Genomic DNA, 14833 nt, shown 5'->3' on the forward strand with positions numbered 1-14833 from the left:
TTGGGAGGGAAGGAGGGAGAGGGCTACAGCTGGGATACAAGTGAATGAATAAAATTATTTAAAAATTAAAAAATATTAATATAAAAGAATAATAAAAAAAATTTTTTTGCTTCATAATCCTTAAGTATGTTTTGGAAAACTATGAGTCCTTTCTTATATATTTTTTGGCATTTACATATTTTCCCTTATAAATGAATGATAGAGTGGAAGAATGATGTCTCACTGTTGACATTTTAAAATTAAACTGTTTATTTTTAAAATTCATATTTCCAATGGAATTTTAAATGTTTTACCTACATGATAATTAAATATTCTTGATACTGATATAAATAAACTCATCAACAGTTTAAAAATGAAGAAGGCATAAAGCATTAAGTCTCAGTTTTTTAAAAAAATGCATTTTTAAAAAGCTGTATATAAACATTTTAAATAAGATGTGGTTTTTAAATGTAGCACTGGCTTGTCAATTCAAAGAAATCAAGTCATAAAATCTCTTACAAAGAGAACTCTAATGACAATTACCCAATTAACAAATATATAAATTTCCGTAAAAATTTAATTGTGCAGTAATACAAAAGCATAAGCATCCAGTAGAAAAAGTACTTTTCTGGGGCTAGTACTATGCAGTGCAGTATTCTGACAGGGTACTGACGGGGCAGAGCTACAGCTCTCAGAGAGTCTTCCTCATCAGACAAACACCCAATATTTTCAATTTCTGGACTTCTCGGAAATAAGCACACTGTAAGTTAAGGGGCCTATGTAGGCATTCAGCTTTCTTGGGAATAATTATTTATATACATATAAACATAAAAATTCTTACTAACTAATAAATTTTTATTTTAAATTAAAATATTAGACTAGTTAATTATAAAACAGACACAAAATTAGAAAGAACAATATTCTATTTGTTTAATATTTGTAACTAAAATATTCAAACACCAACTATCCTTATCCAAAATAATTGGTGCCAGATACTTCAGATTTAATAGCGTTTCAGATCTTCATTATTAGTTGATGGTTAACTGTACAATATTACTTTTATAGTATTCTTAAAGAGCACCTACTCTCACTCCACTAACTCAATACATCTATTTTTATGTAGCAATATGCAGGTGGCTAACAGCACAATGTGCCCACCCTTCTTTTCATAGTAATTTCAAAGGGACTTGTAGGTTAAGGATCCAACAGAACAGAATGCATAGAAAGTAGATTACTTACAAATGTTTACACCTGTTTGTTTATTCACCCACACAAGGTAGCCAAGGAACCCAAAACCTCATTATAAATCTGTTAGAAGTTTATTTATATAAAATCTTTAGTTAGAAGATGTCACTGTGGTCCTAATTACAAGTTTCTAAATAACAACTCCCTGCAAAGCCTACAGTACAGACCCACAAATGTTTTGGACATATGAATAAATGGATACCAAAGTGCTTGCCTACAACTGTAAGTGCTTGAAGGAAAACTGTATAACAAAGTAAAACCAATGACCAACAAGAACAAAAAACTTCATGCAAGTATTTTTAAATCTTCCTCAAGTGAGTAATTATAAAGTTGAGTCTGGCTCATGAGAAGCTCTGTCATTACTGTTACCTATACTTAAGTTTGGCCCACAATAATCCTTATAGATGCATCAATATGAACACAGCTTATTTATATCCACAACTAATGAGGCAACACTGCGTCATCTTTTTAAGTGAAAGGACACCTGCTTGGATGTAAAATCCAAACTGGTAAGGCAGGGCTCCTTTCACTTATGAAGACAATTAAGATTGACTTGGTAAGACTTTACTGTACAGTGAAATAAGGCTAGGACTGTAGCTCAATTGGGCAAGAGTTTTATCTAGCATGCATGAGAACCTGAGCTTGATCCCGAGCAGCAGAAAAGCTGGGTGTGAGGGTACACACCAACAATCTCAGGACTCAGGAGAGGATGGCAGAAGACTCAGTCATTCTCCATCTAGTTGGAGGCCAGACTAGAATACGTAAGACCTTATCTAAATGGAAACAAAGAATAAAGCCCACAAATAAAAATGCCTTAAAGTTTATTCTACCACAACAAATCAATAATGTTTTTAATATAGTCATTCCTATATACTATAAAATTATAACCTGCAGAGAACTATTAATAAGATTCATGTTGGCCTACAATGTAAAGGAACACTAAAAAGAAAACATCAAAATCCAAATGAATAGGAGCTGGAGACTAACTCAGAGGTTAGTACTTAATTGCTCTTGGAGAGAACCTGAGTTTGGTACCTAGCAGTTATATGGTAGCTTACAACCATCTGTAACTCCAATTCCAGGGTTGCACAAATGTGGTACATGTTAGCTCATGTAAGCACACATATATGCACATAAATTAAAAAAAGAAACACCTAAAAATCCCAAAGGGTATTCGAACTGCCAAAGTTTTCACTCATATTAAACATACTGAACCAAACTGTAACATAGGAGACTGCTAAAAATGTTTGGGATTTACTCTCTTACACTTTGACTGCTGCCCACAACAGAGATGAAGACTGAGGTAGTCTGAAAATTCTGAAAGTCTTAAACCAGATTATATTCTTCACATTCTCTAAAGAAGTTAGCTTTAGGTTGTGCGAAGAACCCTCAATTTCCAGAGGCCAAGAACAACACTGCTGCAATGAAAGAGTAGAGTAGTTAGGGTTAAGAGGGTGGTTGCTTTCTTCAACGAAACTAGACAGCAAACCTACTTGTTCACAATTCTACTCTTCTGTTCAGGGAAAGGTAGTGAAGCTTTTAATAAGATATATGTAGATGTTTAAAATGAAAAGCCATTTGAAACATATTAGGAATATTCTCCATTTCAAGTAAATTTACACATAAAGTCTCTAGCAAAACTAAGATAATCTACCAAATTATAGTACAAAATGTGTTTATGAAGTCTAACAGGGAAAACTGTACAATATGATTTGTATTGTAAATAAGTTCTAAGCTAGAACATATGTGCTAAATAACAGTAATTGTCAAATGACATAACTATTAAAGAGTGTTCCTAAAGATATGGTCATAACAAAATGATTAACAGAAGCAAAATCAACTTCAAACCAATTTCATAGGAGGCTTAAACAGTGACTCCTTAAATAAAACTGGGTTAACTGGTCATGGTTGTAATTATGCCATGCTTTTACTTCTCATTTGAAACAATTCATTTAGTAAACACAAAGTAATGTTACTTTTTAATATAAGAAAAAAAATTTCCAGCAACAAATTAAATCAATGTTCAAGAGGAACCTAAGATGCAGAAAGACTCACAGAAAAAAATTAAATGCATTTTCATAACTATATTATGTGGGAAGGCAGATAAAATTTATTCCTACACAATGACGATAATTGTAAGTATCTTCACCTTCATTTCAATTGTCTGATGTAAAATCTAAACTCAAAATACATTTGTTCTCTTACATTCAGCTGTGTGTCATCTTTAGATGATTTCAGTACTTTCTCCAAGGAAATGCCTAATTTAAGTAATTTTTTCTAATATGACATAAGTCAATGAAAGTCTCTTTAAAGCAATGAAAACAGTCCCTTCAAAAATTAAACTAAAGCAAAACCTCTAAATATAAAGAAAAATCATAAAGGTAATTGTGAAGTTGACTTAAAATGTCATCAGAAGAAGTTGAGGGAAACTGGGTGAGATGGCTTATACCTGTAATCAAAGTATTCATGAAGCAGAGGAAAAAAGATGGTGGCAACTTCAAGGCCAGCCTAAGTTATATAGCAGACCTCTGCCTTAAAAACAAACAAATAAAATGAAACAAAAATCTTTTGTTGTTGTTGTTGTAAACTTAATTAGGATGACAAACTATGAGAGATACTAAATGGACTGTGGACAAATAAGGCAGAACAAGAACTCCCTGCCTCTACACACAAGGCATCGTTAAAATTTACTTCCTTTAATGTGAGTTGTCTCTGATATGTATTACAGTGGAATAACGAAGATGTGTTAAAATTAAAGCTATTCATTTTTAAGCATAAATAAGTAATCATGGATTAAAAAATCATACTGCTTAAATGTTAGATTTGTATAGTAAAGAGCTTATTTCATTGTTTGAATACATAGGAAGTTTACAGCCCAACGGAGACATCAAACACCAGTCCTTCTAAGAAGTAGTTTTATGTATTAGAAGTACAAAGAAATGTGACTGTTTTAAAGTTAAGTATTATTTGCAATCCACACATTACTAAATATGAGTGTTACCTCAACAATATCCGAGTTCGTTCTGCTTTCATGAGGCTCATTATACTCTGTGTACTTGAGAAGAACTTTGTCCATGTCAGTGCTGGCATACTGAAACAGCTTGTTAGAGCTGTTGAAAATGATGAGTGCTATTTCACAGTCACAGAGCACACTGAGTTCATAGGCTTTCTTCATCAATCCAAACTTCCTCTTTGTAAAAGTGACCTAGGCAAAGAAAAAGATTTTTTTTTTAATTAAAAGCTTAGTTGTACTTGAAATAAAGTCTCCTTAATAATGAGTCTTTCTTTATACTGCGCCATATTTCAAAGGCAGAGGTTCCTAGCTTCATGCTCCATACAAACTTCCCCCCTTCACTTTGTGGCAGGATAAAGTCTTGCATATACCCAAGTGCTCTGAAAGAGAAGTATTATTCTTTTATCCTTGACTGAGACTATACTACACAAGGCCAGGGAACAGCTGACTAATGGTTCTTGTATTTTAGCTTGAACTGGTAGCATCAGAAACCAACCTCCCCTAGATTTCTGCTGCTAAATGATTGGGTAAAACCACTAAATTAACTTATGCTCTCTGCCCTGCCAAGCCTTTTTACTGTCTACACTAAGATTCAGTCTAAAACCAGCAAAATTATCTGATGCCAAGCTTCTTTTATTATATCTCTAATTAAAACCTGCTAACTGAGGCAGTTCTGAGACCAAAACATTTTTTCAGTTATGAAACAATATATCCTATTCTAAAACTTCCTGGAACTGATTTTTTTCTGCTTCCACATTTTTCCTTCTTTTCCTTCAAAACTCTCAGCCATTTTAAAGCTTTTACCGTGAAATCACACATTCAATAACTCTCCTGGTGGCAAGCAGGAAGTGACATAATCCTGTCACTCTTTCTCAAGCAGTACTGCCTGACTGCTTTCCCCCTACCGTCCTGCTCCTACACCAGACCTCAACCACCCATGCATGCTCACCACCAAGTGTCACACTGTCAATGCTACCACCAATAATCACATCAACCTAAAATTCTCAATTTCATAAAATTCACTCTAATGGTTTCTTTTCAGGCTTCTTTATTTTTGTGTCCTTTCCCTAGATATTCTTTTACCTCTTACCAAGCCCGCAGAATCATTCACCTCACCAGTTTGCTAATGTAGGTCAAGCACACTCATCTAAAATGCCCAGAAACAAAATGTGGTTCAGAGTTGAGGTTTCTGCGTATTTCTGAAAATTGTTCACACCTGTGGCGAGTTATCCTGAAAACAGAACCTTGGCATAGACATTCAAAGAACTCATCTTTCATATATACCTCATGCACACAATCTGAAGTTAAGTTCCCACATTACTTTTACTGTACCCACATTTTGACTATAACCCCTTACATGAGTTAAGGTGTGAGAGTTTCCATTGTGTCGGAACCCAAAAAAATTTTTGAGTGTTAAACATTTGGTATTCAGATTAGAGATACATAACTGTATCACCTCCTTTCACATCTTTACTCTCTAGATTTGAGGTCTTTTATAGTCTCATCCCTTCATTATATACAAGAATCTTTTCCTTTTCTCTCATTAACAGACTTGCCTGACACAGTGCCAGACAAAAACCAACTTTCTGAACATACACCCAATTATCACAAGTACACATGCACACATTTAGTGTCTTTGAACTGACACATACTCACATGCAATAATGCCTAATACTAACTTCGCATGTTTGTTAGACTAATTATCATCTTGTCTCCTACAACCTCACTATCCTCCAAAAACTACTTCACATTGGATAAAAGAAAAAATAAATAAATAAAAACCAGAACTACATCATGATTCTATCCCTAAATCTAACAGTTGTTAGTTGCTTCATCCACACTTTTTTTAACTTTTCCTTCTCTGCTGTAACTGTCTAACTCTACTCATTCTTGTATTCCTTTCTCTTCTCCATGTGATATTATTCTGCTCTGCAAGATCAGATACTGTAATCTTGTAAATGTGCTCTGGCATCTCTTCCAACTCCACTTGATCACTCCAGTCCAAACCCTTTCTATTTTAAAATAAAAACACCTGAAAGAAATGTCTATAGTTGCTACAATCTCACACTAACTACCTCTACTCTTAGGTTTTGAAAACAGAGTTTCTCTGTAACAGAGCCCTGGCAGTTCTGGGCTCACTTATGTAGACCAGGCTGGCCTCAAACTCACAGAGATCTGCCTGCCTCTGCCTCCCAAGTGCTGGGATTACAGGTATGCGCCATCTCGCTTGGCCACCTACACTTCTTAACCAATATAATCAGACTCCTAGTTCCCAAGTTCCACCAAGAATGCTATCTCAGTATTATCCTAAGTGAGCTCAAATTTGTGTTACTGAGTCAAAGATCACTGGTTATCTTACTTTCCACTGCAGTAATGTTTAACAAAATTGACCACGCTCAGTGTTTCTATTCCAGCTGTTTATGAACTAAATTCACTGCTTCTTGTCAACCTTTACCTAGCTCCTCTTCCTCTGCTCATCTGTTCCTATATATCAGACTTCATGTGTTTAAGTGCCTGTAGGCTTTTAACTAGGGTTCATTTCCCTTTTATCTCACACATTTTGACGAGTGGTTGTATCGTGATTTTTAAAAGCAAAAGGTTCTAAGATCAACAATCAATAAATGGGACCTCATGAAACTGAAAAGCTTCTGTAAAGCAAAAGACACTGTCCTCAGAACAAAACGACAGCCTACAGACTGAGAAAGGATCTTCACCAACCCTATAAATGACAGAGGGCTGATATCCAGAATATGTAAAGAACTAAAGAAGTTAAAAAGCAATAAATCAAGCAATCTAATTAAAAAACGGGTTACAGAACTAAACAGAGAATTCTCTGTAGAGGAATACTGAATGGCAGTGAAACACTTAAAGAGAAGCTCAACATCTTTAGACATCAGAGAGATGCAAATCAAAACGACTCTGAGATTTCTCACCTTTCACCCATCAGAATGGCTAAGATCAAAAACTCAAATGACAACACATGCTGGAGAGGTTGTGGAGAAAAGAGAACCCTCTTCCATTGCTGGTGGGAATGTCAACTGGTACAACCACTTTGTAAATCAATCTGGCGCTTTCTCAGACAATCAAGAATAGTGCTTCCTCAGGATTCAGCTATACCACCCCTAGGCATATATCCAAAAGATGCTGAAGTATACAACAAGGACATTTGCTCAACCATGTTTGTAGCAGCTTTATTTGTATCAGAACCTGGAAACAACGCAGATGTTCATCAACTGAGGAATGGATACAGAAATTGTGGTATTTTTACACAATGAAATACTACTCAGCAATTAAAAACAAGGAAATCATGGAATTTGCAGGCAAATGGTGGGATCTAGAAAAGATCATCCTGAATGAGGTATCCCAGAAGGAGAAAGACACACATGGTATATATCATATAGGCCTATAAGATATGATAAACATACTGAAATCTATACACTTAAAGAAGATAAACAAGAAAGAGGACCCTGGGTAAGATGTTCAACCCTCAATTAGAAAGACAAATGGGATGGACACTGGATGTAGGAGAAAACAAGTAACAGGACAGGAGCCTACCACTGAGGGCCTCTGAAAGAATCTACCTAGCAGTGTATCAAAGCAGATACTGAGACTCATAACCAAACCTTCGGCAGAGTGCAGGAATCATATGAAAGAAGGGAGACTTAATATAACCTGGAGAGGACAGGAGCTCCACAAGGACCAAATATATCTGGGCACAGGGGTCTTTTAAGAGACTGTTTCTCCAACCAAGAACTATGTATAGATATAACCTAGAACCTCTGCTCAGGATGTAGCCCATGGTAGCTCAGTATCCAAGTGTGTTCTCTAATAAGGGGAACAGGAACTATTTCTGACATGAACTCAATGGCTGGCTCTTTGACACCCCCCCCTTCCCTCCAGGGAGGAGCAACCCTGCTGGGCCACAGAGGACTTTGTAGCCAGTCCTGAAGATACCTGATAAACCAGTGTCAGATGGAAGGGGAGGAGGTCCTCCCCTATCAGTGGACTTGGAAAGGGGCAGGGAGGAGATGAAGAAGGGAAAGTGGGATTCGGAGGGAATGAGGGAGGGGATACACCTGAGATACAAAGTTAATAAACTGTAACTAATATTTTTTAAAAAGGAAAAAATAAGCCCTTTCTAGTCTTATCGGTCTAGTAAATGTATTACCATCTATTCAAATAACAAAAGCAAAACCAATTTCAAGAGTTATGCTGACTCCCATTTAATAATCCACACCATCAGCAAACTGTTGGCTTTACCTCTAAAATAGACTCTGTATCTTCCCTTGTCTATCTAAACCACTATCACTCAAGTTTCATGATCTCTCATCTACATTGTTCATGTAATCATCTTACTGAATTTCCCAACTCTTCCTGAACACCCCAGTAACTGCAAATTAATAACCAAAGTGAAATGATCAACCTGTTGTAAGTCAGAGCTTGGTGTTTCTTATTGCAGTGTAAATAATATCAAACTCACTCAGTAGAAACAATCTTTCTCCAGCTCCTTATTTGACTTCATTGCATCCATCCATCCATCCCCCTTATACCTATTAAATGACACTAGCATGACTATGTACATACATTATGTACATGTGTTCCTTAGACATCATCTACCTTTCTTCCTTCCCTTTCCTTTTCTTTTATTATTTCCCCCAAAGGCAGGATTTCTCTGTGTAGCCTTGGCTGTCCTGGACGCACTTTGTAAACCAGGCTGGCTTCTGCAGAGTGCTGGGATTAAGGGCGTGTGCCACTAGAGCAGGCTCAATGGCTACTTTTCAATTTAGGGACTTAGTAATGTTCCCTGTCTAAGGAATATATATTAAAGCACATCTCCATAATGGCTGCTTCCTTAACCTTAAAAAAACAAAAAATTCAACTGCTTAAATTTTTTTTATTTCTCCTTATTGTATAAACACACATTTAACCTGTTGCTCACATGGCAGTTTTACTATTATGTTTCTGTATATCATAAAATTTTACACATATTTGTATAAACATATAAGGATTTTTGCTAGCTTATAAAACTATGAAGGTGGAGAGTAACAGATCTACAGTATTCTCAAACAATTTCATATTTCAAATTGATCTAGTTGTTCCTTTTAATCTTTGTTAATGATAGGCATAAATAATGCTCTCTTCAGTGTATACTGAATATTTCAATTTGTAACAACTTCGCAATTTCTTATCTTTCATTTGGAATTTCCTTTCTCTATAGTTATTTATCTTTTATCATTTTCCTGTTATATAATTTGCCCTTTACTCATCTAAAAAATTCTTGTGAAGATAATTTATTGCTTTACGAATGCCTTTAAATTTTTTTTCAGGTATGTATTAACTTCATTTCCTACTGTCACTGAAAAGATTTTTTTGTTGTTGTTCGTTTTTCACCTGGGTCTTATTATTTTGCTCTCGCTGGCCTGGATCTTACTTTGTCCAGGGTATCCTTCAACTCACAGAGACTGGCTTGCTTCTACTCCCAAGTGCAAGGATGAAAGGCATGCACCATCACGCCCAGTCCAATTTTAAGTTTTCATTACATACTTACGAATACAGGTTTTCTGACTCATGGCATTACATTATATCATCAAATATACTATCTCAAAAATAATATTAATCTCAATAATAATAACAACGAAACAGTTAAATTTAAACTACTTACATCTTGATGTATCTAGATATACTAGCTGCAATGGAATTTTGAATTCTACATGTAATTTCAAAATCAGAGAGATTTAATATAACAGTCTTTAAGATAAGACAAGTATTGTGTCTTCAAAATACACACTAGGGAAGCTTAAAGAAAATTATTTTAAATGCGCGTATCAGTATAAAGAATAGTCTCTGCTATTCTTTCTTTAATTGTGTATAAAGGGATATGTGTATATGTGTGCAGGCATATCTACACATAGGTTTATACATGTGTAAGGCCAGAGGTCAATGTCAGGCATCCTCTTCTGTATATTTCCATCTTATTTTAAGATACATGTTTAATTTATGCATGTATAAATGTTTATGTGAGAGTATGTGCATATGAATGTAATGCCTGGAGGCCAGATGAGGGTATCATATTCCTTGGATCTTGAATAACAGGTTATTGTGAACTGCCCAAAGTGAGTGCAAAGAACCAAACTCAGGCATTCTGCAGAAGTACATGCGCTTAACCACTGAGCAATTTTCTCTTGCCTACCCCACCATTTGGTATAGGCCACATGTATATGAGTGCCCACACAGGCCAGAAGAGGGCATCAGATCCTCTGGAGTTGGAGATGCAGGCAGGTGTAAGCTGCTCAGTGTGGGTCTTGGGAACTGAACTCAGATCATCTGGAAGCACAAGAAGCACTGGCAACTCTGAGTCATCTATCCAGCCCTTCCATTTTCTTTTATGTTTTAATTAAATTTTCATTTTTATATTAAATACAGTTTATTTACTTTGCATCCCAGCTGTAGCCCTTCCTTCATTTCCTCCCAATCCCACCTACCCTCCCTCATCTCCTCCCTGCCCCTTTCTAAGTCCACTAACAGGGGAGGTCCTGTCCCCTTCCATCTGACCCTAGCTTATCAGGTCCCTTCAGGACTGGCTGCAAGGTCCTCCTCTGTGGCCTAGCTAGGCTGCTCCTCCCTGGGGGGAGAGGGAAGGTGTCAAAGAGCCAGCCACTGAGTTCATGTCATAGACAGTCCCTGTTCCCCTTACTAGGAAACCCACTTGGAGACTGAGCTGCCATGGGCTCCATCATCCAAGCAGGGATTCTAGGTTGTATCCATGCATGGTCCTTGGTTGGAGAATCGGTCTTAGAAAAGACCCCGGTACCCAGATATATTTGGTCCTTGTGGAGCTCCTGTCCTAATTCCATTTTATTTTTTAATATGGTGTGATCACCAACTGGCTAGTCTGGTTGGCCAGCAAACTCTAAGGACCTTAAGCCTGTCTCCGCTCTCCCATCACTGGAGGTTACAGGCAGTACCATTCCATATGTGACTTCTTATATGGAAGCTAAAGATCAGAACTTAGGTTCTCATGCCTGAGCAAAAAAAAAAAAAAAAAAAAAAAAAAAATTTTACTCACTTAGCCAACTCAGCCTCTCTTGCACTTCCTAAAAACACATTTTCAAAAGAATTTCTTTGACGATATGAATCACAAAAAAAAAAAAGAAAAAAAAAATTACGCTAAAGCAAAGTGTTGGCAAATCAAAGAATGTAGCACATAACAATCTTCTCTTCATTATTTGAATTTATTCCAATTAAGGTAAGCCTAGAAGAAGGCTTTTCAGCAATCAGTTTTTTAAAAATGTTTCCATGATGGCATCAAAGTCAATAAATTGAAAATTATAAAGTTAATATAGTACTTCCAAGATTTTTCCTTTCTAATTTGCCTTTAAATTTGTTTAGATCATTTTTTAAATATTTAATTTTTAAATATTATACATTCACTTGTATCCCAGCTGTAGCCCTCTCCCTCCTTCCCTCCCAATCCTCCCCTCCCTCCCTCATCTCCTCCCTGCCCCGTTCCGAGTCCACTGAGAGGGGTGTCCTCCTCTCCTTCCGTCTGGCCCTAGCTTATCAGGTATTTTCAGGATGGTTGCAATGTCCTTATCTGTGGCCTAGCAAGGCTGCTCCTCCCTCATGGGGGAGGGGAAGCTCATGAGTTCATGTCAGAAACAATTCCTGTACCCCTCACTAGGGAACCCACTTGGATACTGAACTACCATGGGCTACGTCTGAGCAGGGGTTGTTGGCTATACCCTGGACCTCTTTCTTGTTTATCTTCTTTAGGTGTGCATATTTTAGTATGTTTATCCTATCTTATAGGTCTATATAAGTGAGTATATACCATGTGTGTCTTTCTGCTTTTGGGATACCTCACTCAGGATGATTTTTTTCTAGATCCCACCATTTGCCTGCAAAACTCATGATTCCTTGTTTTTAATTGCTGAGTAGTATTCCATTGTGTAAAAGTACCACAATTTCTATATCCATTCCTCCGTTGATGGACATCTGGGTTGTTTCCAGGTTCTGGCTATTATGAATAAGGCTGCTACAAACATGGTTGAGCAAATGTCCTTGTTGTGTACTCGAACATCTTTTGGATACATGCCTAGGAGTGGTATAGCTGGATCTTGAGGTAACACTATTCCTAATTGTCTGAGAAAGCGCCAGATTGATTTCCATAGTGGTTGTACCAGTTGACATTCCCACCAACAATGGAGGAGGGTTCCCCTTTCTCCACAGCCTCTCCAGCATGTGTTACCTCTTGAGTTTTTGATCTTAGCCATTCTGATGGGTGTAAGGTAAAATCGCAGAGTCGTTTTGATTTGCATCTCTCTGATGGCTAGGGAAGTTGAACATCTCCTTATGTGTTTCTCTGCCATTCTGTATTCTTCTACAGAGAATTCTCTGTTTAGCTCCATACCCCACTTTATAATTGGGTTACTTGGATTATTGCCTTTTAACTCCTTTAGTTCTTTATGTATTTCAGATATCAGCCCTCTTGAGGTCCCATTTATTGATTGTTGCTCTTAGGGCCTGAGCTGATGGTGTTCTGTTCAGGAAGTTGTCTCCTGTGCCAGTGAGTTCCAGGCTCTTCCCCACTTTTTCGTCTAACTGATTTAGAGTATCTGGTTTTATATTGAGGTCTTTGATCCACTTGGACTTTAGTTTTGTGCAGAATGATAAATATGGATCTATTTGCATTTTTCTCCATGTAGACATCCAGTTGGACCAACACCATTTGTTGAAGATGCTGTCTTTTTTTCCATTGAATGGTTTTGGCTTCTTTGTGAAAAATCAAGTATTCATAGGTGTGTGGGTTTATTTCTGGGTCTTCTATTCAGTTCCATTGGTCCACCTTTCTGTTTCTGTGCCAGTACCAAGCAGTTTTTATTATTATTGCTCTGTAGTACTACTTGAGATCAGGGATGGAGATACCTCCAGAGGATCTGTTGTTGTACAGGATTGTTTTGGAAATTCTCCGTTTTTTGTTTCTCCATATGAAGTTGAGAATTTTTCTTTCAAGGTCTGTAAAGAATTGTGTTGGTATTTTGATGGGAATTGCTTTGAATCTGTAGACTGCTTTTGGCAGGATGGCCATTTTCACTATGTTAATCCTACGGATCCATGAGCACGGGAGATCTTTCCATCTTCTGATGTCTTCTTCGACTTCTTTCTTCAGAGACTTGAAGTTTTTTCAAACAGGTTTTTCACCTGCTTGGTTAGAGTCACCCCAAGGTACTTTATGTTATTAGTGGCTATTGTGAAGGGTTTGTGATTTCTTTCTCAGCCCTTTTGTCTTGGGTATACAGGAGGGCTTCTGATTTTTTTCAGTTAATTTTGTATCCTGCCACCACTTTGCTGAAGGTGTCTATCAGCTGAAGGAGTTCTCTGGTTGAGTTTTTGGGGTCACGCAGGTATGCTATCATATCATCTGCCAATAGTGAAACTTTGACTTCTTCCTTTCCTATTTGTATTCTTTTGATCTCCCTTACTTGTCTTATTGCTCTAGCTAGGACTTAAAGTACTATGTTGAAGAGATATGGAGGCAATGGGCAGCCTTGCCTTGTCTCTGATTTCAGAGGGATTGATTTAAGTTTCTCTCCGTTGAGTTTGATGTTGGCTATAGGCTTGCTGTATATTGCCTTTACTATGTTTAGGTATGTTCCTTGTATCCCTGATCTCTCCAAGACTTTCAACATGAATGGGTGTTGGATTTTGTCAAATTCTTTTTTGGCATCTAGGGAGATGACCATGTGGTTCTTCTCCTTTAGTTTGTTTATATGGTGGATTACATTGATGGCTTTCCCTATATTGAACCACCCTTACATGCCTGGGATGAAGCCTACTTGGTAATGGTGGATGATATCTTTGATGTGTTCTTGGATTCGGTTTGCAAGTATTTTATTGAGTATCTTTGCATCAATGTTGATAAGAGAGATCGGTTCTCTTTTTATGTTGAATCTTTGTGTGGTTTAGGTATTAAAGTGACTGTGGCTTCATAGAATGAGTTTGGTAATGTTACTTCTGTTTCTATTTTGTGGAATAATTTGGAGAGAATTGGAGTTAGCACTTCTTTGAAGGTCTGGTAGAATTCTTCTGCACTGAAACCATCTGGCCCTGGGCTTTTTTTGGAAGAGAGGCTGTTGATGGCTGCTTCAATTTCCTTGGGGGATATAGGACTATTCAATCTTTCTACCTGGTCTTGACTTAATTTTGGTAGATGGAATCTATCAAGAAAACTGTCCATTTCTTTTAGATTTTCGAACTTTGTGGTATATAGGCTTTTGTAGTATGACCTAATGATTGTTTGGATTTCCTCATTATCTGTAGTTATATCCCCCTTTTCATTTCTGATTTTGCTGATTTGCATAGTTTCTCTCTGCCTTTTAGTTAGTTTGGCTAAGGGTTTTTCTATCTTGTTAATTTTCTCAAAGAACCAGCTCTTGGTTTCATTGATTCTTTGAATTGTTTTATTTGTTTCTAATTGGTTGATTTCAGCCCTGAGTTTGATTATTTCTAGCCATCTGCTCCTCTTGGGTATTTGTGCTTCTTCTTTTTCTAGGGCTTTCAGTTGTGCCATTAAGTTGTTTGTATGAGATGCTACAA

The 14833-nt window shown here is 36.9% G+C and overlaps 1 protein-coding gene across 3 annotated transcripts in view; it reads right to left on the bottom strand.

The window, feature by feature from the left end:
* Mef2a (myocyte enhancer factor 2A) overlaps window positions 1-14833 on the bottom strand; it is a 127665-nt gene that overhangs the window by 49022 nt on the left and 63810 nt on the right. For all 3 annotated transcript variants that reach the window (XM_055623098.1, XM_055623100.1, XM_055623099.1), the window contains exon 4: window positions 4226-4429. In XM_055623098.1, the coding sequence (XP_055479073.1) occupies window positions 4226-4429 (204 nt within the window). The remainder of the gene's footprint in view (window positions 1-4225; window positions 4430-14833) is intronic.

Source organism: Psammomys obesus, unplaced genomic scaffold, assembly GCF_907164565.1.
Source record: "Psammomys obesus unplaced genomic scaffold, mPsaObe1.curated_primary_1811, whole genome shotgun sequence".
Lineage (NCBI taxonomy): Eukaryota > Metazoa > Chordata > Mammalia > Rodentia > Muridae > Psammomys > Psammomys obesus.